This window comes from Phyllopteryx taeniolatus, chromosome 9, assembly GCF_024500385.1.
Source record: "Phyllopteryx taeniolatus isolate TA_2022b chromosome 9, UOR_Ptae_1.2, whole genome shotgun sequence".
Lineage (NCBI taxonomy): Eukaryota > Metazoa > Chordata > Actinopteri > Syngnathiformes > Syngnathidae > Phyllopteryx > Phyllopteryx taeniolatus.
Genome location: NC_084510.1, coordinates 10,794,377 through 10,819,914, shown reverse-complemented (window position 1 = coordinate 10,819,914; position 25,538 = coordinate 10,794,377). Strand labels below are relative to the sequence as shown.

The window sequence follows — 25,538 nt, the reverse complement described above, 5'->3', positions numbered from 1 at the left end:
CAGTGCAGAACAAGAAAATAAAAGAAAGGTATTGTGAGGATGCAGATATTTGTAGAGCTAAAAGGCAAAATGCCATACATTACAAAACCTTTGGCATTAATATATGCCAAAATAGTCTCATCTGTAGTGACATGCCAAAAATATCAAATAAATATCGAACATTGATTTGTATGACTATATTTTTTAACTCCATCCATCCATCCATTTTCTGAGCCGCTTCTCCTCACTAGGGTCGCGGGCGTGCTGGAGCCTATCCCAGCTGTCATCGGGCAGGAGGCGGGGTACACCCTGAACTGGTTGCCAGCCAATCGCAGGGCAATATTTTTTAACTATTATTGAGAATTAATCATGCAAAGCTGAACTTTGGAGGTTGATAAAATATTGAGGTAATATTGGGAAAATACTTTTTAGAGGGCAAATTCCTGCCTAATTTCTACATGAAAAATTATTTTCATTGTTTCTTGACTGACTGATTGTCATGTAATATTCTAGTTTCTAGAGATGGTGAATTTGGGGTTTTCGTTTGCTGTGAGCTATTATCATCAAAATTATACATATAAAAAAAAAATCATTAAATATTTCACTGTGAGTGGGTGCAGTCTATCTCTATAATATGAGTTAATTTTTTTCAATTGAACTACCTAACTAAATTAAGCTTTTTTTTTTTATTTAGTGAGTACCTGTAACTCAAGATACAAACCTCACTAAAGTTGAAAGGACTGAAGAAGCAGTCCATAAGTTTTAGAAGACTACAGGTCAGATTGCTGTCCAGTGATGTGATGACCTCCTTTACTGATATGCGAATAAAATTGATAGAGTCCTGTATAGACATAAAGAAGAAAGGTAGCACATACTGTACATAATGAACATGCCTTGGAGCCTCTTGCTGTTGTGTGTGTTTTTTTCACTCTCACCTGTAGGAACTGCTCAAACAAGGAAGTGAGCTCTTTTTTGAACGGTCTCATTATTTTGGGGACCTGCCGGATCCAACACTCTGTAAAGGGGATGAGGCCCAAAATACTGGGCTCCAGGTAGATCATGCCACAGCGAGACACTGTAGCTGGTGATGCCACTGCCAAGTCCTGCACCTCAAACATCATGGTCATGCACTGAAAAGAGTAAAATGACTGTGTCATTCATCTAAAGTGTACTCTTACATTAGTTTAATTGAAAATTGCGGTTTCCAGTTCAAACATGTTTTGTTCACTTTGACTGAAAGCAAACTTCACTCCCCTCAAACCAAATTAAAAGCATTAGTTTTACTTAAAAAGCATGTTCACTAGTTTTTGGTGTCACATGACCATGTGGCCTCACACCAGGTTGATCGTTGATTGTGGGTAAATGTGTTTTTTGTGCTCATAGTTACTGATAGGACTGATGATTACTTTACAGATTTTTTTTTATATTTTGGAAGGAAACAGAACGGAATCAAGAACAGACAAAAGTAATGACGAATAAAGGAAGGCAAAATAAGGATAATTAGGTAGGTCAGAAAGGAATGGAGAAGGAAAATTAGAACGGGATGAATGACAGAAAGCATAGGAAACCAGAGTGGAACAATTGGCGAGTGGTTAGCACGTCTGCCTCACAGTGCTAGCTTTGGAAAGCAAGACGGAATGTAATGAGGAAGAAAGAGAAGGGAGGAGGACAAAGTAGGTCAGAAGGGTAAAAGAGAATTAGGGAAAGGAAAAAGGACAAAAGTAATTAGAAGTGGAAAAGGAAGGAATGAAAGAAATACTAATCAAAATAGTCTATGGCCTATATAATAAATCATATTTTAACTTTGTGTGAATGTAAATGTTGACTAAGGCAAAAGCAATACACATCATATCAGAATTTAAGGTTTGAACTCGATCATAAATATAATCTGAGGCAAACTAATACATTTATTGGTAACAAATTGGGGTATTTTTTTATGTTGGGCCCAAAGGATCTTTTTTTTTTGCAGTGTGGTCTGCAGGAGGAAATGGGACTTTTGTGTGTACACTGTAAAGCAAAGATCATAGGCAGAATGAAAACTCAAGAACTGTTTTACCATACCTCAGTGAGCTTGATGATTTCTCCAGAGCTAAGGCAGAGTTTTTTGTTGTCATCCAGCACAGTGTTCATGTTTTCAATCCAGACAGCATCTACTGGACCATCAAACATGTACCACTTTATATCATTGTCCATCACTGCAGTACCCATCCGGATTAAAGACGAGAGAATGCCATCTGTCCTATAATGGTTGGCGTGAAGTGTCATTTCTCATGTCTTGTCATTTGTAGGTGAGGTCAAGCACAGTGCAACTTACCACTCATGCGTGAGCAAGTCATACTCCCCGTAAAGCTGTCCCATAGTGATCGACTTGGGGTTAAGCACATATGTCTGAACTGCCTCATACAGATCACCGCTGACAGAGGGCTGGCCTTTTAGAGCTGTTATCGCCGCACCAAGAACCTCATAACACTAAAACGTGACATAATCATTACATACTTGACTCCACACAGAATCAGTGCACAGAAACACAGCGCACATAAAGACTCACCTTGGTTTTACCTGAACCAGACGGTCCCACTAACATCAGACCGTGTCTGACCACAGTGGTCTCATACAATTGAATACACTTACCAATGTATTCTGCAATCACAGATGACAACTGTCAACAGACTCCAGGAGAGAAGACAACATCTAAATAAGCCAGATAAACTCACCATCCACATCTTTGAGGTTCATCTTTGTGCATATATTACGCATAGATTCCTCAAGCGTGCCATAGTCGATTGGCTCCTGTTTTGTCTTTGGGAAAAGGTCAGACACGATGCCGTTGAAGAGCTTCAGGTCATCTCGTAAAAATTTTGGCACGTTGACATCTTTGATGGCCCTCAGGCAGATCAATTCCTGCGAGTTGGCAGGATTGTTAGTAAGTAGTCGCTAACTTGACACGTGTTCTTTATGTAGGAAGTAAAATAAAAACACCAAACCTCATTCATATTGGGATTTTCCCGCTTTAGATTTCCAGCAGCTGAGATTACAGACTTCACAGATCTCATTCCAAAATCATAGTGATCCTGAACATAGAAGAAAGTTGTTCATTGCCCGTACTGTGTACGTATAACTATGTATATGTTTGTATAAGTATTCGTATAATGTTACACCCGGTATGGAGTCAGAGTAAGTCTACATAAGTCTACAGCCTTCTTACCTGAGAGCTAAGTTGTTCCGAGGAGAGTGTGAAAGTGCTGGTGATTTTCTGAGAAAGGACTTTGGCATCACTGAAGCCAAATGAGTACAGTGAGATTTCAGCTATCATGGCAAAGTTAGGGACCATCATGGCCACTGGACGAAACAGGGCCTGTGAGAAGAGATCATTAAATTGGTTCTACAGAATGCTTTTTCCAGAAAATGACATCACACAATTATTAGAAATTCAATCTGCATTTCAAACCTTAAGATTGTCGGGTAACTCTGTGCGGCCAGCATAACCAGGATTCATCGTGATGAATACAGCACAAGAGGGAACAAGCGGAATCTCAGAACCCTCAAAAAAAAACCTCTCTGCCTAAAAACACAAAATATGCAATCATTAGTTGAAATTAAATTAAATTTCAATTTTTATTTCACATCCCCCACACACACCACATATTATCGACGTGATTCTTAACAGACATTTCTGAGGCGCAGCAAGTCTTCCGAGAAGCTATTTAAAGCTTATGGTAGAAGCTTATGCGGCTGGATAGACAGCCTAATAAATTTTTTAACATAAAACACAAACTACAAAAGGCAGCACAGACGTCAGAAAGATGTCACACAAGACACAATTTATCTGAGAAACCTGTGCAAATATGTGTGCGACACTTGAACGTTTCCTTCATAAAAAGCCTACCCTTAGTTTAGAAAATTATCAAGGACATCGTCAACTTTACTAATATTTGAATGAGATACTAACTGCAGTCTACCCATTTACAGTTGGTTACTAATCTTGCAGCAACTCACCCTTTGCTGTTGGGCCTTTTGTATCGTGGTGATCTGTTGTGCCACCACAGACAACACCTCCACATCAATACGATTAAACTCATCAAAACATGCCCAGGCACCGGAGCTGCAAATAAGACATATTTTAATATTTAAAGCGAAACAATCTTTATATATGAGGTGTGTCAGAAAAGGTTGCAGGACTAGTGCCACAAAAGTTATATTTGAAACCCAAGCTACAAACTATGAGTTTTCCCCTTGATTGTGGGTCAGACGATCAACCAGCAGGTCTACAAAAAGATCGGCGGCGTTTGCTTCGTTCAGTTTCGATGTGAGAGTTTTGGCAGGACAACTCGTGGCTGCTTTTCCATGACAACATGCCTGCTTCCAATGCCCTGAGCATCTAACAGTTCCTGGCCAAGAAGAACATCACCGTGCTGAAGCAACCGCTCTACTCATCCTACCTGGCTCCACGTGAGGTCAAGGGGGTCGTCAAGAAGACCCTCTTTTGAAGACGTGGATGACATTAGGATGGCTGACACCACGGAGCTGCGCAGGATCTCAGAAGAATCCTTTCACATGTACATAAAGGCATGGCAGAAAAGGCTGGGAAAGTGTGTGAGACTTGAAGGGGATAACTTCGAAGTGGGAGCAGTTTGTATATTGAAATATATCTTTTGTAAAACCAGTCCCAGACCCTTCCTGACACACCTTGTAGGCTACATGTTTGGTTCAAAGGGCAGGTACCAACACTTACCTCGCCAAGCCTTTGAGGAACTTGCCCATTGCCATAAAATCCAGCTGGTCAGAGCAGTTGAAAACAACTGTCTGGATGGCAAGAGCCTTTCCCAGATCTTTAGTAGTTTCTGTTTTTCCTGTGCCTGCTGGACCTGCAGGAGCGCCTCCAAACTTGAGGTGAAGGGCACCTGTCAGGGTCAGGTAGCATCTGAGAGAAGCAGAAAAATTTATTGAAATGATTAAAATGGCATTTATCCTAACCATCTTAGTAAGAAGAGCTCAGCAATACCTTCTTGGGCTTTGGCACTATATTAATAAGATAGTCATTCGTAAAAAGCATACTTGTCTGTGAGGGGGGTAATGACCAGACGTCCAGAGTTTCCAAGGTACTCATATCCATACAAAAACTCTGCATTCACCGCTCGGATGTACAAGTCCTCTCTAGCCCAGTAATATCTACATAGAATGCCTAAATTAATATCATGCCATTGCACTAAAAAGTAACAAGTGAGAGAAGTAGATTGCAAGTTGAACCTGAGCTGACTAATCCACTCAAAGTCATTGACGCTCAACACTGCCAGCTCCACCAGTTTGGCTGCTACATCTTTAGCATGCACCTCAATGACAATGAGGGCGGAGAGTACAGCTCGTTGCATTTTAGATACACCACTTCTCACCAGGTGCACCAGGTTACCCAGCTGCACAAAAAGATAAAGTAAAATGTAAGCATATCTTCCGGTGTGTATGCATCGCACATTCATCATAGAGTATTCCACAGTTGAAATACTTAACAGTTCTGCACCTGTTTCTGGAGTAGAGGAAAAAGACGGTCAGTCAAGTCCCCCTGCTCCAAAGCCTCTGACACCTCGGCAGTCCAGTAGACCTGACAGCCAGCTATCACCACCTGCCCAGGCCATGATAAAACCCACTCTTCGCGAGGTTTCTGAGACGGCAAGAGTGCACAATAAACAAGCTGAACAAGAAAAAAATTCACAGCTTTGAAGTTAAACTCACAGACCTCTGGGTAAACTTGGAGCGACCGATCAATGTAATCCCTGACTGTAGCTGTCATAGATTTTTCCACCAACCTCAACCAGTCCTCCACATTCCCGCTGGGCATAACAGTCACAGATAGCTTTACCTCCTCTCCTTCTCCAGAGTACATGTGTGTGATCAGTAGATCTGGCTGGAATTTAAGCTGAGAAGCAACAGTAACAGTCTCAAAAGAAATCTTTAGATTAGATTCGAAACAATGGTCAAAAAACCAACCCGTGCAATGTTCTCAAAGCATTTGCGCAAGTGCGGCTGTACAGCAGTGGCATCTTTGGTCTGTGAAAGAATCTCCAGAAGCTCATCATCTGACAGAAAGTAGAACCTACAAACAAGTTTATGGAATGTTACCTTGGACAGTATTCATTTGAAGAGAACATTGTGTACTAAATAATCATCTTTGACATTCACACGGACCAATATTCACATAACTTTAGGAAGCCTTAAGTATTCAATGCAGTAGTGTAACTTTCGTCTTTTTTCAGAAATAAATACATTTCTTAGCTCAGCCAACTTTATTTTGAGAAGGTTTACCTGGGGAAGGCATTTCGCTTTATCTCCAAGTATTCGCTGAGGCCCTTTTGCACCTGTTCTAAAAGCACGTTGCACTTTTTCAATTTGTCTAACAGGTGAGGACCAGGGCAGAATTCAATTATCTGAAGATGAAGATGAACAGACAATTATGGTAGTATTTTTAGTAGGTTTTACAATGGGATCTATAACTATACCTGAAATGTGATATATTGCAAATCTTTTGTCATCTTGTTTCTATTCAGACTGACCTTTGGGTTATCAAAAGCACCTTTCATGATTCTCTTCCATATTTCTTCCATTTGTTGGTATCTCATTCCCTCAACAGGCAGTTGTTCATTGATATCGTCTGAGCTGAAGATGGGCTCCAAGTAGAGCCAAGAGCCCTGACATAACAGCCACTCCTCCAGCACATCCTGCAAGCATCACAAGAGGGCAGTAACACAGCATGAGTAGTAAGATATTATTGACCCAGCACCTTAGCCTAACATGTATGTTTTTACTTGAGTTGTTCTGAGTTTGCTCTCCCACTTGTTGATTTCGGCTTCAAATGCCTTCTTATAGGGGGAGAAGGACATGCTTTGTGTCATGACAATGTGGTCATCTAGCAGCTGTAATGCTTCATCTGGACTCTTCAGGATGTAAGTGCCAGTTTCCTTGTAGGGCATCAGATCAAAGATAATTGTCGCCCATTCTACTTTCATTTTTTGCAGGGCCTGAGTGAGGAGACAGATTGACAATGTTTACTCTCTGAAAATGTGAATTATCCAGCTATGTTTCAATGTATTTGCAAGGGTATTCCACCCCCTCTCAAATGATACGACTGTAAACTTAGATAACAAAATTACCTGTTCAATGGTGTACTCTTTCCCAGCTGTCTCAGCCACCTGAGTTATGGCATCCATGTGGTTCTGTAGGCCAAGTTCCAAACAGCGGGACAAGGTTAAGTTGGCTTTGGGCACAACTTTTATCTGAATGGTATCTGAAAGTGACTGCCAGTGGTGCATTCTCATCCCTGGGTTCCTCAAACCCTGAATCATAGGAACATAAGGACAGAATTCCTCAATCCTGGCACGGATTAAAGATGCCACCATTTGGCAATCTAGTATAGGGGTAGATTAGAGTAAACAGGTTAAAAAAAAAAATTTCATTAGGTCATTGACAAAACACTTCATAAAGCTGGAATAGTTATTGAGGTGACTCACCGGGGTTGTCTTTGAACTGTTTGATACATTTATTCATGGTATCCAGGGCTCCTGTAACATTGCGCTCAAGCAGCTCAGGGTCAATGGAGGTCAGCGGATCATTGAGCCAGCTCTCATGCCGATGCGTCCAATCGTAGGTGGTGGTCCAGAGATCAAAGAATGGCTGAAATTGCTTTGCCATTTTGTGCAGACGATCATACTGATACACACATTTAATCAAGACAAAACTGATTATTATAATGTATGCTGACTCCCCAGTTAATTTGGAATGTCGCATGTTATTTTACTCACATTCGTGACGGGAGTACCAAACAAGCGTTCTCTGGTGTTGTAGGTTTGAGCCAGACCCTGGCACTCTTTTAGTTCCTTGCTTGCACGCCTCACCTCATTGGCCATCTCAGTCGCATGATCAACATTTGCAAAACCTGTGAACTTTCCAACCGTCATCTGTAAAGACAAAGGCGGTTACTTTAACCTAATTATAACAAATTTACAGAAATTAACTTGAAAATAGAGTTTCTAAGTGGGGTATCGTCAGAGACCAATATCAGGCTAAAGTGCAATTTCTCAACAACATCAACAACTTAATTTAAAATAAATTAATAACAAGGAAGCTAAAACAAAATTTAGACATAATGGCAGATATTTCAGATAATGAAACAAATCAGATGGCTGAGCAGACCTGGACAGCTTCAATGCGCTGCTCAAAAATGTCCTGGTCGACTATCTGGACCTTCTGGAAGCGTTCCTCTTCTTCAACAAGATGGGCGGTCACTTCTTCGATCTGTCTGTTTATCGTTTGGGGCCACTCAATAGCTCGCCACCTGGGAAAATAAATAACCTTACTAATGTGTGTGGTTTTTTTTCCAAGAATAAACTCTGCATGATTTCCATTGTTTTGAAAATATGCATTGGTACAGCTGGAGTTTTTTTGGGGGGGTAAAAGCGTTAGTGATACGTTCCTTCAGATCAGTGATTCCCGACCAGGGAGCCTTGGCACTCTAATTTGCTGTAAGAGCTCATTGGTCGGGCCACGGGAAACTATTCAATTTCACTTAATTTGTGAGAAAATGATTTATTCATTACAAATATATCTTTGTTCATCTAGCCATACAAGCAGAACAATTAAATGTGTTTCCATTAAATGGCAGAAGATACAATAAACCCACGTATCCACCAGTTGTGATTCATATAACTGAATGAGTTATGGCTTTCTGCACCTAAAAGTATATCAGCATTGTGTTCAATTAAACAGGCCCAGATTTCACACTAAGTAAATATAGACTAAATTGAGATGAGATTATTATTTCAGTATTTTTTCGGGGTGGTGTGCCGTAAGATTTTTTTTATGTAAAATGGGTGCCTTGGCTCAATAAAAGTCAGGAAACACTGCTTTTGATGAACTTAGTCTATCTTTTCCAGATACACAAGGGTCTTGAAGTGCCCTCAAAGATAAAAATCAAGGGCTGAGATCTGAGGATCTAGGAAGCCCCTACATACAGTATGACCACCAATTCAAGCACTTGGAAACTGCTATTCCAACCACGGACACACGTGAATAACATAATGAGATGGAGCTTAATCTGGCTGGAAGTAAACTGGGAAGTTACCATCTTGGTTTAAGAGAGACGGTAAAATCTCTTCTTGCAACATGTTGAGATACTTATTGGTATTAGGATTTTACAACCATATATATGGAAACTTATGGCCCACCTTGTAGATCCAGGTACTGTATTAAAACATTCAAAAACACATCTCTACAACAACAACAATGTTCAGTTTTCAGAAAGAGAGTCAGAGCGAAATCAATCCATCCATCAATTTTCTATACCACTTGTCCTTATTAGGGTCATGGGTGAGCTGGAGCTTATCGCTGCTGGCTTTGGGCAAGAGGCAGCGTACACCCTGGACCAGTTAACAGTCAATCCCAGGGTACATACAGTAAGGGGTGTCAAACTCATTTTTGTCACGGTCCACATTGTAGTTATGGTTTCCTTCTGAGGATCGTTTTGACTGCGAAACAAATTGATGGATAACTAGTTTTGAAATCAAAAGCCAGTAAAAACAGTTCGGTCAACAAGAAATAAATGTATTTTAAAACGGGGATTGGTAACAAAAATGCTTGCAATATCTTAACATTAAAAGTGAAGACAATTAGCAATTTTGGCATTTTAGCAAGAAACATGAAGTCGACGCATAGGATTTGTTTTGGGAGCCACATAAAATGATGTGGCGGGCCAAATTTGGCCCCCGGGCCATGAGCTTAACACCAGTGGTATAGACAAAAAACGTTTTGCACTTACATTAACACCTACTGACAATTTTAAGTCTTCAATTAACATAACATTCAGGTTTTGGAATGTGGGAGGACGCCAAAGTACCTGCAGAAAACCCATGCAAATTCCATACAGAAGGGCTTGAGCCAAAATTCTAATTCAGAACCTCTTGACTGTGATGCAGATGTGCAAAACACTAGGCCATACATTTAAAAGTAGAGTTATTATTATAGTTGTACTTTTCAGTGGTGAAGAACTGAACAGAGTCATGCTGACAAGCACTAGCAATATTTTGGGTACCATCCATCCATCCATTTTCTGAGCCGCTTCTCCTCACTAGGGTCGCGGGCGTGCTGGAGCCTATCCCAGCTGTCATCGGGCAGGAGGCGGGGTACACCTTGAACTGGTTGCCAGCCAATCGCAGTATTTTGGGTACCTTATTTTTTTAAACAGCCCGTATTGGATATTGTGCATGTGTGTTTTGTGCTGTGGCCAGTATGCTATGGTTAAAAAACAAAAAAACAAAACAAACAAAAAACACTTACTTTTTCATAAAATCCTCATTTGATAAAGAGTAGTAAAATTCTTCAAATAACTCGTACTCAGATAAAGTCTTTGCAACACGTTCCTGAGGAAAAAGAAAAAAAGTTTCTGATTAAGTAAGTACTTTATGGGATAAATGACATAAATAGCCAGGCTATTCTGTTTGTATTCACCTTGCAACTTTTGAGCTGGTCAGGAATTTGTTTCATCCAGTCCCTCTTCTCTGTCAGATCCTCAATGGAGTTGGGACGGTCGCTCAGCGTGTGTCCAATTGTGTTGAACTCCTCACATTCCTGGACACACGCAATGCGGCAATAGCTAACTAAAGACGTAACTTAAATTCTAATGAAATCAATTAAAATTCTGTGTAAGATGCTAAAAACTTCAATTTGTTATACACTTCAGACTTACATCTTCAACATGCCTTCTTAGCTTCTCGGCATGGTGCTCCAGTGTTGCAATGGCTAAATCCTTTTTTTTGCTGATGAGATTCTGACGTACTCCCTCGACATGTATAATAAATGCCCCAATAATTATGGAGGATGGCAGGGAGCTTTGGAGCGCTTCCTTGTCTTTGAGATGCTGTTCCACTTCTATCTTTACTGCCTTGGATGTCTTCTCATCATCGCTACTGGATCTGCAGAGAGGGTGAATGTCTGGGTTTGATTTATAGCTTTGTGGGAGTGTTGTTAAAGTCTTCTATAGGAAAACGCAATTACATGAAGTGTTCTTCTATGTTTAAGCTGTAGAGCTCAATGTATTTTGTATATTCTGCAGCGTAAGCCTTGAGGGGTATGACAGCTTTCTTGAGAGCCGTGCAGATCTTCTCTCTCAATTGTGCTACTTTTGCCTCACAAAGATGTACTGACTCCAGCACAGGATCGTCACCGAATAACAGCCTCTTCATTAAAAACTGGGCCGGACAGGAGAAAGTCATGTCAATACTGTCCACTTATAAAACAAATTCTATCATGAGCAATTTTTACATACAGTACATACATTAGATTTTCTGTTTCATTTACAGTGAAACGATTTCAGGCTTTACCTTATCAAGCATTGGTATATTGTGTGTGACCAGAATGCCTTCATTGAACAGATTTAAAATAGAGGCCTCAAAATTCTCCAGAGGTGTATTATAATATACGCCTGTCTCATTCAAAATTAATTCCACCAGGAACAGAGGCTTGTTCTTTGGCCTGCATAGAAACAAAGGGGTAAATAAAATGACTGACAGATCAAATGGCAACTCAAACCTTGATCATACAACCCGGTCAAATACATCAAGATATTATCAGAATAAATGAATGCTGAAAAGACCATTCCACATCATCCATCCATTTTCTATATTGCTAATCCTGTTCAGGGTCATGGATGAACTAGACCCTATCCCAGCTGACTTCATGCAAAAATCAGCCTACCATTTGCAGTCACATTTATACTCTGAGTGGGAACTAAACCAACTGCCTGCACTGAAACCTGGAGAGTGACTCACTACACCAGAGATGTCAAACTCATTTTTGTCGCGGGCCACATTGTAGTTACGGTTTCCCTCAGAGGGCCATTATGACTGTGAAACCATATACTGTAAATTTGTAATCGCCTCTCATATTATTACATTAAACAACAAATTGATGAATAGCTAGTTTTGAAATCAGAAGTCAAGGACAATAGTTTGTTCAACTATTGTTCAAGTTACTGTAAAAGGAGATTTGGTAAGAAAATAATGCTTGAAATATCTCAACATTAATATTCATTACATGCGCTATGACAATTGGAAATTTTGGTACAGATTTTAGCAAGAATCATGGAAGTTGATGCGCAAGATTGTAAGTGTCAGTGGTACCAAATTGCACAGCATTATAGCGATTTACAAATATCGTGGTTTCTCATATAAGTTTAAATTATCAGGTACGAAACAGTGTGCACTCTCTTACTTGTAGGGGCTATTGATGTAGTCACCCCCCCACACCAGGTCATCAGGGCATGTTAGCACACTGCAGCATGCATCCAAAATCAGCTTGCTCAGGCCGAGGAGTGAGTCCTCCACAAGATTGCGCAGAGTGTCCTGCAGGTTGTAGTGCACCACAGCCAACAGTTTGTTCAACTTGGAAACCTTGTGCATATCCCAGTGAGTCTCGTTCATGTTGTACGCGCCTTTGCCAATAGTTTCAAGGTTGTGTCGGAGGCTGTAAGTCACAGTAAGCATCCATGCCTCCCGAAGAAACAAGCTTATCTGAAACACAATCAAAACATGATCAAGAATAGCTTGTGTCCTACACTGTTAACAACCCTATTGTTGACAGTTATAATACCTGTGTTTGCATTTGGGCTTGGTTAGCTTCAAACTCATCCAGTCGCAGAGGTTTGGTTAAGGATACATTGAACAGTTTCATAGTTGCTAGTTTGTTGCATTCAAATCTTATTTCTGATAACGTGCAGATCACTTTTGGTTCCGTCAGCATGGACTTGTGGAAGAATGCAGCTTGGTTCTTCTTGTAGTCAAAGGCAGGAACTGTTACACACCCTGGACAAGGAAAAATGGCTGTTAAGTGTTAAGATTCAGAACATGAGTAACAGCCTGAATCTGAATTAAACAAACAAAATCCGCTTGTACCTTTGAGGGGCACACACTCTTGTTCCTTCTGTGGCAGCATAATGTGTGAAAACTCCTGTGGGTGGCTCACCACACTTTTATCCAAGATGAAGCGATTCATAGTACGGTCATATTCCAGCTTTACCTCCTTGGCCAGTCTCTCTACACATGTTTTAACACTGGATAAAGAGCATTCCCCTTGTCAACAGGTCATTGATGACCCCATCATCTCTTTAATGGATGTAATAAAAAAACAAACAAAAAGAGTAAAGAAAGTCTGAGGGACAACAGTAAGGATCACTTACATATCCAGTTTAAGGCCAGAGCCGGAGAGAGCACGTCTTTTGATACGATGGAGACAGTGTAGATCGATAGATGGCGTTTCATCCCAGATAGGCATGCAGTCCACAGTCAAGTTATAGAGGATGAGGGCCTCTGAGTTCGCTCTTAGGTGCATGGCAAACTGGATTCGCTGCACAAAGACACGTGGGTCCTCAGCACTGAACAACAGCCTGATTCTGGGAATCCAGTGCCTGTTGCCTGTTTGCAGGCATTTTGCACCTGACCAACAATGAGGGAAACATGCAAACAGGTCTTTATGGCAAAATCCAAAGTGGAGCATGTACTGTACGTGCAAAAGCAAATGAAATTACCAGGGCAATTCCTTTCTCCTTCTTTTAGCATGCTGTTTGTGAAAACCTTTTCTACCAAGTATTGACATTTTTCACTATCGTAGTCAAGAACTCCCACTAAATGCCAGCTATACTCCAACGATGGGGGAGGTTGGCCGTTTTCTGATGACGCAGATGAAATTAGCGGTCAAAATAGTCCTGATTTTCCATCTAGACACGTTTTTAAATTTTAGCACCCATTTTACCAAACGATACTGTGTCATCCAAAGGCAGTAACGCTTTTGCCGGAATTGGTTTTCTGGAAGTTGAGCCTTCAGTTTTACCCAGGCCAAGCCAGTCTTCTGCAGTACGGGAGTCAAACTCCACATTGTCAAATATCTAGGAGGAAAATGTTGGAAAAGAAGAATTGGAAAAATGCACCAATAACTTAAAAGTCAAGAACCCAAAATGTTGTGGGAAACCAGGCTCACCTCAAGCGGAAGATAGGGTGACACAATTGGATGCTCGTCATTATTGTCCAAACAGCGTGGCATTAGAAGATTAGAGTCTATTTCTTTTTCTGCCAGGAGCTTTTCAAAATCAATCTTCAAATATTCTCTCCGACACCTTTGGACAATACACAATATTTTCACAACAGGTTGCAACCACATCCTCAATGAAAATCCTAAAGCCTTTCTGGGCACGAGAGGCTCCCTTTCCACGCACTTTCATGTGAGTAGCTACAATACTATCACATTGACAGAGGTAGAGTACTGGACAATTATTGGTCATACAAGGGAAGTCCATACCTCTCTTTGGTTAAATCACGAGGGCTTCTGCCAAGAACAGTTTTGTAGGGCATCTGGACCTTAGGTGTATCTCCACCACGGTTGAAGTAAGAAGTGAGTAATTGCTTTGAGAAGGGGCCATAATATTCTTTGTCGTCAAACTTGTATTTGGCAAATGGAGACTTTGAGCTTGTGTCTAAAGAAAAAAATGAGACACAAGCGACGCATATTATTGGATGCTTTCAATATGCACCCATTGCATTATTTTGAGGAACACTTTAATTTAATGGGCAAAACATTTTTCGGTCATGTTATTTTTAACTTTAGCTTTGCTGGTCTTTACGGTACATAGGAAATGCACATGCATTGACTGAAATTCTGCCATGTGACACCACACAGTTTAAAAACATTTGACCTAAATTCAAGAAATTTTTAATTAGCACTTCAGTTCCATGTGAAAAATCAACAATATTGTAAGAAGAGTATTGAATTGTACCAGATAGTGATAACCTATAGAAAATTTGTAGCAGTCAGCTATGACAAAAATATTTAGGGTTGAATTATAATGGGTGCTGTACAATATGATGTTGTAGATCTTGGCCTTAACTTTTAACTGAACATGCCTGGCCTAAAGGGTTTCTCACCTTCTGAATCATCGCAATCACTGAGGTCAGGGGTGCATACCCGCTGATGGGTGTCTGCTTCCTCTGCACAAGTCTAATCAGTAAACAGTTTAGGAATCAATACAAAGACCACAATAATAAAAAAAATTAAAAAATTAAAAATAATCTAACAACAATTTTAATCACATGTTGTGTGTACGTTTTACCTTAAACCTCAAAGTAGTGAAGACATCCGAGTAGAGGCCCTTCTGTTTATTAATGCGACCTTTTCTGACAGGAGGTAGCATGTCTCTGTGACTGCTGGATTGCTTTTCTTTTGGAGGTGTTTGGGACGAATGGGGCCCAAATGTTCCAAAACCAGGCAAACGTTTACCCTCCATCTCAAGCTTAACTAAAATACCTTGGTGTGTGAACAAAAAGCACATGGTCAACAAGAATGGAAGTGTTTGGACAGAAGAGCTCTACTTATGCTACACTAACTAGACACTTGCACATTTGGTGAGATCCAATAAAGGACTGTATCAAAAATTCTGCCCTTAGAAAGAATAATGTTTTGAGAGTAATCAATTCCACTATCCCCTACTCACAAAATGTTTGGGCTTTCGAGTGAAATTTCAGGATGACCATAAAATGCACGATAACCTTTACAGGTGAACTTAATTTTACCTTCTCTAAACTTTTGAAAACGCATCCAACTGTTCAGTGTTTTAGTACATTTTGCACAACATGCTGTTCTCTCGCCATAAATTGACCAATACATGTCCTGCATCATTTAGAATTGGTACAGTATTTTAAACAGTCCTCTTTGTCATGCTGTTCACATTTTGAAATAATGAGACCAAGATGACACCTAACAATTTATCTACAATATCTCGCCATTGTGAGGCTTCAACTCCAGCGAGTGGATTCAACATTTGAAAGGTAAGTTTGACTATTCGCCAATAACACAGTAGATATCAACAACGTCTTTCTATCTAGTCGTAATTACATTTTTAATAGTTGGAATTTTCATGGAAGATATCCTTCCATCCAGCAATCCATTTTCCTCCACTTATCCAAGTTGGGTCGTGGGGGCAGCAAGGAAGCCCATCCCCTTCATCCAGCTCCTGGGGTGGATCCTGAAGTGTTCCCAGGCCAGCAGAGAGAGTCTCTCCAGGGTGTCCTGGGTCGTCCCCAGGGCATCCACCTGGGATGTGCCCGGAACACCTCACCAGGGAGGCGTCCAGGAGGCATCTGAACCAGATGCTCAAGCCACCTCATCTGGCTCCTCTCAATGCGGAGGAGCACCAGCTCGACTCTGAGCCCTGCCCAGATCACCGAGCTTCTCACCCTATCTCTAAGGTAGAGCATTTAAGATATCTGTAACCTAATGGCGACTAGTCGAAATGACAGATAGCGATATCTACAGATATCTACAAATTCATTTCGCCTAGTTAAAACCTGATTCAAGGTATCTGAAAAGGGAGGTCAGGTTTGTGGTGCTGAAGCACCCTTATAATGAAGCCCACCACCTCTAAAATTTTAGAGATAAATATAGAAAAAAAATTTAACTATGTGTTTTTAAAACAACTTAGAAAAGTGCAAAATCATACAGTACTTGGTTGAACTTCTACCACTCAATACCAACACACAATTCAGGTGGTGAGACAATACCATTGTTCTCTGTTTGAATTGCAACGAGAGAAGTTAGTTGTTTTGTCATGTACAGTACATGTGATAATATTAGAGCCAAGGTGCTCCGGAATAGCTTACTGGCTAGTGGTCCACTAACATTATTACTCTTTTTAGAACACAGAGAGAGAGAGGGAAATAGAGAGAGAGAGAAAGAGAGAGAGAGAGAGAGAAGAGCAAAGAGAGGAGTTCACACTTCACATATTAGTTTTCTAAGTATTCACAAAACTCAATTTCTAAGCTTTACATATTAGTATTCAAGGAGTGTTATGTTTTTCTTTCAGAACGGTGGGAATGAAAATGCGTTAAAATGTACAAATCAGTCCCAGGCCGGGAGCTCAGCACACCTAAATCTCTGATCCTACAATTGCCCCTGGGAAGAATTAAGGATCTTTGAAAAGTTCTTTTTGACCTGGGAAAACTAAATTTGATGTTCCTAAAGGCAAAATGGCCACTGAGCTTTGCATGTCATTAGCAGGTTGCAATGGCGATACAGAGACACTGGGAGAGTCACAGAAAGGCATAGAAGTGGACATAGTAGAAAAGATTCACGGATCAAACACCTGTTGTGAATTTTAGCATTCACCTCCTCGTCAAAGAACAGCAAGTTGAACAAAAAGTATTGAAGCATTAAGCAGTTGGACATGTATATTAAAAAAAAATTGTAGAGATCAAATTAAATTCAACTGTAAAGGTTATAGTCTATTTTAGGTTTATCCTGAAATATCCAGAAAGCCTAATACCCCTACCTTTTAGAGAGTAGTGTATGTTTATGATCGTGTTTGTTTGGAGGTGTGTCGTACTGTTGATAGATGCTCTTAATGGTCTGACCTTATTCAGCTACATATGTAGCCTCTTGCTAACATCACCAAACTATTACGACCATTATTGCTGGTTATATCTTCGGGGCTATAATAAAATAGCCTTATAGGAACTAGCCAGTGCTCTTACATAAACAAAATGTAACGTTGTAGACAGCATAATTAAGTGGCGACATACCTTATTTTGTGTTATTTTAGAGTGACGTCGGGACTTTCGCGAGCTTGCTTGGCCACACGAACGGGAGTTCCGACGGTTGCTTTTTAAATCTTCCGCTTCGAGAAACCGGCGTCATCGCTAAGGAGTGACGACGCCGCTTTGTCACGGTGAACGTCGCTCCACACGTCATTCAAGCCGCAATAGACAACGTTCATGTTCGAGCAACCCGCTGCTAATGTATACTCAACTCGACCAATAGGCTGTATATGCAGAACGACACACTATACCTGACTCTAAATTGCCCGTAGGCATGACTGTGAGTGCGAATGGTTGTTTGTTTCTCTGTGCCCTGCGATTGGCTGGCAAGCAGTTCAGGGTGTACCCCGCCTCCTGCCCGATGACAGCTGGGATAGGCTCCAGCACGCCCGCGACCCTAGTGAGGAGAAGCGGCTCAGAAAATGGATGGATGGATGGATGGACACACTATACCACGTGGGCCATTGGAGAATTTGGGGGACATTTTCTGGGCCCCACATGCACCTGTTGTGCCACTTATAGTTGTCCTGAGACAAAGTGTAACTGTAGTCAAATTCGTTCCTAAATATTTAAAATACTGAATGGCTATCGGGCATCCCCTAAAACGTTTTTTTTTTCTCTCTCTTGTAAATTTGGTAGAAAGGAGGGCACGGATATAGACAAACAATTATTCACGCTCACATTTAATTCTAAAGACAATTTAGAGTCTTAATTGAAAGTAACAAGCATGTTGTACAATTGTCAAGCAAGTGCCTTGAAAGGTGCTATGTTTGCGTAATTATTATTATTGTTGTTTTATAAAAGACATATTTTAAATGCAAGTCATCACTCTGAAGTTTAGTTTCTCAACATACACACAACCGTCTTACCAAAACCTTTTTAGAGGAAGGGGGGGGGGAAGTGGGCTACATGACTGCAGAAAGAACATCAAGCTAATTGCTCTGACCATGGGTAAATCTAAGCTAAGTCTTGTCTTCTATTTTTCATATTTTTTCAATCTTTTCAGCCATAATGAGTGTATCACTCAAACCAACGCAACCCCATATACTCCATCCATCTACACCGCTTATCCTCACTAGGGTCGTGGGTGTGCTGGCACCTAGACAAACAACTGTTCACACTTATGGACAATTTAGACTCTTCAATTTACCTACCATGCATGTTTTTGGAATGTGGGAGGAAACTGAAATACCTGGCTGGGGGGGACCACACAGGTACGCGCAGAAACTCCACAAAGGAAAGCCTGGATTTGTACCCACAACCTCAGAACTGTAAGGTAGACGTGTTAACCAGTCAGCCACCATGCCGCCACCCCCATATAACCATTATCACAAAAATACATGAATATAAAAGGGTTGTGCCAAACTAAGAAGCAAAATGATTTGATGGTTTATTACTTGTTTACCTTGGAGAAAAAAGCAAAATAATATAAAATAAATGGTCTGTTTATCAAGAATTCTGGCGCCTAACTTGTCCTCTAATTCTGAAACAACCCATTTACATCTGTTCAATGTAATAAATAGAACCACTTAAAGCAGTTTTCTGTATAATGCCATTAAGTTCGACACCATTGGTGTTTTTTGGGGAGCTGGAACACGTGAATGATATTTTCATTCATTTTCTGGGGAAAGATGATTTCAGATGCGATTGATTTGAGTTACGATTGTGACAATAAAAACTGAACTTTGTTATTTTTGTGTAGAATGACATGATATAGTGCTATATTTGAAACATCAATCCAAGTGTACTTAATGTAGTGGTCATTACATTTACTTTTTACATTTTTTTGTATTTTTTTTATTTTTTTATAGTGGTAGTGGGTAACCTGAAGCCTAGCGCAGCTGACTTTGGGTGAGATGCGGGGTACACCCTGGAATGGTTTCCAGTCCACATATTGTCTTGCACACAGCTCTTGCAATGAATGTTGTAAAATTGTGCATGCAGTTGTACCTGATGGGGACTGCCAGGGATATAGGGCCCCATGTGGGGAAAAAAACAACAACAAAAAAACACACACTTTGGGATCGTCCTCGTCAATGCTGCAAATCAAAGATACTATTTTCTACGGCCCCTGCCAGGCAACAACCCCTCCCCCTCCTCCCTTGAGGATGCCCTTGTGTCTGCCCAAAGTAGCCAGTGAGTACTGTACACTGATCAAGGTATTCATATTTTAGCCCCAGGATGCAATGAAAATTACACATACAAAACAATAAACCTATTGTTAAATCAATATCCTTACTACTGATCAGACTTGATTATCCTTAAGAATCCTCTGAAAGGGCAGAACTTTGGACCTCTTGTGTGGAGTTGTGCAAGTGTGTCTAATCTTGTAACCACTAGCCAAGTATGGCCCACGGGCCACATACGACCCGCTCCTTTCTTTAATCCAGCCCACTGAGAATTTATATGATCAAGATTCCTGTAGTATTTGTCTGGTTAATTGAAATGTAATTATTCTGTTTTTCATTTATTTAGCTCATTCAATATTTTGTACAGTCATTTATTGTTACTAATAAAATATTAATAGGTTTACTTTACAAATATTTTTTAAAAGACATTCATTTTATAAAATAATTCATTAATTATAATTACATTGACTTTGAATAAAATTATAACGAGTGATTATTATTTTAATATTAGTATAAAGTTCTACATACACCTTTTTTCCCCTGGCCCTCTCATCTCGTTTAAAAATTAAATGCGGCTCATATGCACAGAGGTTTAGTCACTAGCCCCACCTGCCGACTAAATAAAAAATACAAATACACAACAGTGGAAATGTAAATACAAACATACAGAATTTTTGTAGATATGTGTGCGTCTGCAAAAACAAAGTACCGCAGTAAATTTTTATAATACTGTATTTTACAGATAGTACATGACTTAAAATTGACAGACTGCAATCAAACGTAAAATAAAGTCAGAATATTCGTTATAAGAATATTTTGGCACATGCAAACTGGAAAGCATACCTGCAGCGATCAGTGAGCGGTTCTATCACGGACACGGGAGAAAAGCGAGCAGGACGTCGCTACATGGGCATCAATTGAAGTCCCGATCCACATTTTTTCGAGACAGCACGACCGAGTGTTTATATATGGCCCCAATCTTGCCACCGCCTGCTGTGAAACATCTCATTTGACTATCGGCTCAGTCAAGTTTCGAAATCTCAGTTCGCCAGTGCCAGGCAAACTTGCACGCGACAACGGTTGCCGTGGAGATGGAGTCACGTGACGCAGTGCCACTTGTAACCCCACCGAATGAGGAGGACACAAAAACACATCTCGTTTTAGCTGCACACTCACATGACTACACGCATCTATAGCAACGATTGTGATCGCATATTTACATTTTATATTTATATTTTTTATAAAAAAGTAGTTATTCTTGACTTGAATAGAACATCCCTATAAGTGCGTTTACAAAGATGATGCTCAGTTTTAGCACTGTAATATATTATATTGCCAAAGGTATTCGCTCACTGGCGTCTCAATTGACACATCAAGATTGCACAGAACGCTTCCGTTTCCGGTCCCAGCCGGCTCGAACGCTTCCGTTTCCGGTCCGAGCCGGCTCGAACGCTTCTGTTTCCGGTCCCAGCGGCCTGGCTAACGGCGGCAGAGCTCAAAGAATGAAATCATTTCATAAATGAACGAAACAACACTACATCAGGAGTCCTACTTAAAATACGGGTTTATCGCAACAGTTAACTCTCACGCACCATGTCCGCTCTGATACAGATACAGTCGTCCGGTTGCTGCTCGACACAGGCAGAACTACTTTTACGGAGCACACGGAACTGCAGTCTGGTCTGGCTGCCTACAATAACTCCGACCCTCACTCCTGCATCGCACCCAAGCCTTTTTCAACACTTTGTATTGGTCAATAATTTGTCAAATGAACACACACACGTGGGGAGTGAACAATAGTATATTGGAAAATTGCTTTCAAGGGAGACCAAACACCTGCCGCAATTTACATTTCAACATTTAAGTTGATTCAGAAATAGACATGGTGGCTATTCATATGTAGTTAACATGATAATTGACAGACTGGCTACGTGATTGAAGTGTCTTGACTTCAGTGTACACGTTCTTGTGCTCAAATTTGTGTTGTGTTCCTTTCACACCATGGCAGTTTGAATGTGTCTGCAAAGGGGTAAAAACCCCACTGACCCGCGCGCTGCCCACACTCGTGGGTCAAAGGGGCATCTCCCATGGTCTCCCATGGTTGATCACAGGCATCATGCACTGCAGCCCCATGCTCCTGCCCCTGGCCTCTTCAGTTGAAACGCATCAGAGCAGCCTGAGATTGGGTAGCCAAGCACGAGTGAACAGTCTCGTGTTTGAAGCCTCACGTGTCCCTTGTGAAGGACATGCTGCTGTGCATATAGGCAAAAGCGGTGTTGGGTGTAGACGATCTGAAGAGAAGACGTGTGGGAAAGTCAGTGATGAAATTTCGGGAGGTGCTACGCTTTGATATGGTTGTGATTCAAATGACAAAAGGCCTGAAGTGACCTTGGTCTCTATGAGAAGGTCACAGGAAAAATGAGGAGGTCTTTACAGTGGCGCGAAAGAGCAAAGTCCAAATACAAATAGTTACTTGGTTCAGATGTTATGGATAGTGAAATTCTGTGCTGTAATTGGTCGTTACGCAAGATGCGCTTGTTAAAAGAAGGAGGTGCTCGAAACAATGATCTGATCTAACAAGGAAGTCCAAATCGAGAGGAATCTTTCCATAGGAAATAAGCCACATCTTATAATGACATTATCACAACCAAGTGGAGTGACTGTTGAAAGCATCGTGACAAAGCAGTTTATTAATTGTTAACACATGACTAATGGTGTTGACGTTGATCAGTCAGTTAGGCCATCAAAACAACAGATGCTCCAAAGAAAATCCACACAAGAACCAAAGAAAGTCTCTGACGAGGAGGTGGGCTTTTAAACGTTCAATTGGCGGTGCTGCAGCTATCTTTGGAGCCTGACGCCACACCAATGATGGTATCTGATTGTACAAATGTGGCTTGCAGCCCTTTGTAAGTGGAACTGATTCAAACCCAAACAGCTTTATTAGAGCTTTGATCAACCCGGTAGTCGTTTTAACAAGAGGAGAATGAAATTTCAGATCTGGATCTACATTAACCCTTTTATCCAAATGTCTTATTCATTCCAAATGTAAAATATATCCACTTCTCATTTTAAATCAATCCTACAGCCATCTCCTACTTTTCAGTCCTGTTATGTTGTGAAGGTGATTATTTGGGAATACGAATCCTATTTTCCATTGTTGATATACAGTAAGGATTTGTTGCCAAGTTTCGCTCCTTATGAGGACCAGATGTTGGCAAACAGGATCAAAAAACCCATTGCCCACTGACTGTCAGGCTGTTCGGAAAGCTTTAGCACATAGTTATAGTTCACTGCCCAACAGGAACCCAAAGCTGTGGGTACACCATCAAACTGTGATCAAACGTATGCACTGGCACTGAAATATTCTATTACCACTGAAGCCTTGTAAAACTCTTTGCGTTAATATTTTAAACACACAAAGAGCATATGTGGGTGCTTTAACTGTCACGACTGTACAGCAACCTATTAAATTAAAGAGATCATTTGTATTTAAATGAAGTGCACATCATGCACAGCAACCACTTACACGTCATTGCGTCTTAAATCACACAGTAGTTGGAGTGCTTTAAAGGGGGCGCCTGTTCTGATCATGGTCAGTGTCAATGGTGTCACTTTAAAGATGAAAGGGACCCACAAAATAAATAATGCTGAAATAATGTTTATGTACTGCAATACATTCTGCTGCCTCCATGCAATTTATATTTTTGATGGTTTTAGCAGTGACCCTGTTCTTTGGCTCTACATTGAAGTTGCCATCATTGCTTTACTGCGTCACAGATGAGCCCGTTGCAGTCCATTAAACACACAGTTAATGAGTTCAGCAGGACCTTAAATCAGTACCATGTCTAGTTGAGGGGCACATTAAAGCCCAACAAGTGGTCCAGGACTTCAAACACCTGCATTTGATTTTTCCTCTCATTTGCTCGTTTTCTATGGGGAACGTTTAAGGAAGAACCAAAATCACGGTGGGTTGTAAAAATCTTCAGCATAGTGGGAAGACACTCAGTTATGACAACTTATAACCAACATAAAATTGTGCAACCATTAAAGTCTAACTCATTTTAAACAGCAGTGGGTGTCCTACCTTTTTGGAACCTAACTGTCCTTAAGGCCCCAACGCATGTGATGTTAGTTACATTTCTTGAACTTTTTTTTTTACTGAACAGTGGAAGTGGAAGCTGGTGGACATAAGACATTAATTTCATGGTTGTCCATTGATTGTGATAATGGACAGAGTATATGTCAAAAATGCTAAAAAAAGCCCCACACTATTAAAGTAATCAAATATTGGGCATTACATCAAACACAGGGAGCCAGAATTCTGACTGAGTTGTAGGGGCTCAAATACTGTAGTTATTTCACTCAATAAAATGCATTTCATTGTCTAACATTTATATTGGGGTGCTTTATGCATTTTATTACTGATATTCTCTCTATGACCGTGAGTAACCAATCATAAAAAGCAGAGACTTAATTTTTTTGCAATTGAGTGAACTCATTAATTTAGCAGGGTATCAAATAGTTATTTTTTCCCACTGTAAATGTGGAGATCAGCAGATGAACATTGATTTATGAATGCTCAATGCTGACTTTGGGCAAAAGGCAGAATACACCCTGGATGAGTTCAATTGTATTATTTCTGTCAACGACGAAAACTGCTGATAAAACACTGCTGTCACATATTTGACGGAACTTTTGACTGATGCCATATGATGTGCCCCCAAAGACTGTGCAAAAAGGCAACATAGTATTGTGAAACATCCAAAGAAGGGTTCCTTCAGCGACTGCAATAAATGGAAAGGCGTTGCCTTGGTCTTAAGTCCCTGGAAAAAGTCTACTGTGTTGTGCTTCTGAGCAGGCTTACTCCATGTAAAGCAGAGAAAAGAACAGGCTGGATTCAGCCCCGGAAGATCATGAAAAAGCTCAAATATTTAGTATTTGAAATGTTTTGGAGCAGAATCTGGAATTTGGAATTCAATGTGCCACTGAAAATAAACTTCACTGACTTCATAAAAGCCTTTGATAGCCTTCACAGGGAGACACTGAGGAGAATTTGGACATTTTATGGCATTTAGTGTATCAATTAGTGTATTCAAGAATATGTACAGTATGAGAGCTCAAGCTGTTGTGTGAAAGTTTCAAATGGCAACACATTTTGTGCATTAATCATATATTTGTGCATGAATATACTTTTGGAAAGGCACATCTGCCCATAAGGTGTCATGGTCTGTGTTTTGGGTTTGGGTTGTGTTTAGTTTTGTTCCATGTTTTCCTGTGTTCCATGTTTGTCGTGTGCTCATTAGGTTGTTGTGTCCACCTGTTCTCGTCTATTTTGTGTCGACCAATCAGGTCTCTCCAGCCACTCGTGTCTTGTCCAGGTGTTCCTCGTTGTCTCGTCAATTTGTTTGTATTTAGTTCCCTGGGTTCTTTCAGTCCTTGTCGGTTCATTGTCGTTTGTCACATGTCTTGCCATGTCATAGTCGCCAGTTGTTTTTGTCATAGTCGCCAGTTGTTTTAGTCATAGTCGCCTGTTGTTTTAGCATTGTGATTAAATATTATTATTTTGAGATTCCCGCACTCCTGCCTTGCCTCCCTGCTTCCCTGCAATTGGGTCCACCATGTTCTTGCCTTGCGTTCCTCGCCGTCGCCCTAACCATGTTCATGACAGAATGAACCGACCAGAACAGGACCCAGCGGGAACAACATGGCGTCACCCTGGACGCCACCAAACTGCCTCCCACCGTCCTCAGCCTGCCATCCATACCTACCCTCCTCCAGTAAGCCCTATCATTCAGTCTTTTCTGTCCTT

The 25,538-nt window shown here is 40.7% G+C and overlaps 1 protein-coding gene across 4 annotated transcripts in view; it reads right to left on the bottom strand.

Moving 5' to 3' along the window:
• Nucleotides 1-17,998, bottom strand: part of dnah1 (dynein, axonemal, heavy chain 1) — a 38,268-nt gene extending 20,270 nt beyond the window's left edge. For 2 of the 4 annotated variants that reach the window (XM_061784448.1, XM_061784449.1), the window contains exons 1-39: nt 17,583-17,989; nt 15,119-15,312; nt 14,934-15,006; nt 14,311-14,485; nt 13,993-14,128; nt 13,768-13,900; nt 13,544-13,684; nt 13,196-13,451; nt 12,912-13,069; nt 12,610-12,821; nt 12,232-12,530; nt 11,343-11,493; nt 11,017-11,210; nt 10,709-10,934; nt 10,471-10,590; nt 10,300-10,382; nt 8,161-8,302; nt 7,770-7,925; nt 7,479-7,677; nt 7,122-7,375; nt 6,777-6,989; nt 6,525-6,689; nt 6,277-6,398; nt 5,962-6,067; nt 5,711-5,890; nt 5,495-5,635; nt 5,227-5,390; nt 5,035-5,148; nt 4,712-4,900; nt 3,976-4,081; nt 3,428-3,541; nt 3,185-3,334; nt 2,964-3,050; nt 2,694-2,880; nt 2,528-2,619; nt 2,294-2,448; nt 2,041-2,218; nt 915-1,109; nt 701-820 (exon numbers count right to left, since the gene is read on the bottom strand). In XM_061784448.1, the coding sequence (XP_061640432.1) occupies nt 701-820; nt 915-1,109; nt 2,041-2,218; nt 2,294-2,448; nt 2,528-2,619; nt 2,694-2,880; nt 2,964-3,050; nt 3,185-3,334; nt 3,428-3,541; nt 3,976-4,081; nt 4,712-4,900; nt 5,035-5,148; nt 5,227-5,390; nt 5,495-5,635; nt 5,711-5,890; nt 5,962-6,067; nt 6,277-6,398; nt 6,525-6,689; nt 6,777-6,989; nt 7,122-7,375; nt 7,479-7,677; nt 7,770-7,925; nt 8,161-8,302; nt 10,300-10,382; nt 10,471-10,590; nt 10,709-10,934; nt 11,017-11,210; nt 11,343-11,493; nt 12,232-12,530; nt 12,610-12,821; nt 12,912-13,069; nt 13,196-13,451; nt 13,544-13,684; nt 13,768-13,900; nt 13,993-14,128; nt 14,311-14,485; nt 14,934-15,006; nt 15,119-15,292 (6,060 nt within the window). In that variant the 5' untranslated portion in view covers nt 15,293-15,312; nt 17,583-17,989. Of the gene's footprint in view, nt 1-700; nt 821-914; nt 1,110-2,040; nt 2,219-2,293; nt 2,449-2,527; nt 2,620-2,693; nt 2,881-2,963; nt 3,051-3,184; nt 3,335-3,427; nt 3,542-3,975; nt 4,082-4,711; nt 4,901-5,034; nt 5,149-5,226; nt 5,391-5,494; nt 5,891-5,961; nt 6,068-6,276; nt 6,399-6,524; nt 6,690-6,776; nt 6,990-7,121; nt 7,376-7,478; nt 7,678-7,769; nt 7,926-8,160; nt 8,303-10,299; nt 10,383-10,470; nt 10,591-10,708; nt 10,935-11,016; nt 11,211-11,342; nt 11,494-12,231; nt 12,531-12,609; nt 12,822-12,911; nt 13,070-13,195; nt 13,452-13,543; nt 13,685-13,767; nt 13,901-13,992; nt 14,129-14,310; nt 14,486-14,933; nt 15,007-15,118; nt 15,313-17,582 lie in introns of all 4 variants that reach the window. The other 2 variants (XM_061784450.1, XM_061784446.1) reach the window with 2 other exon arrangements.
• Nucleotides 17,999-25,538: the final 7,540 nt, after the last annotated feature.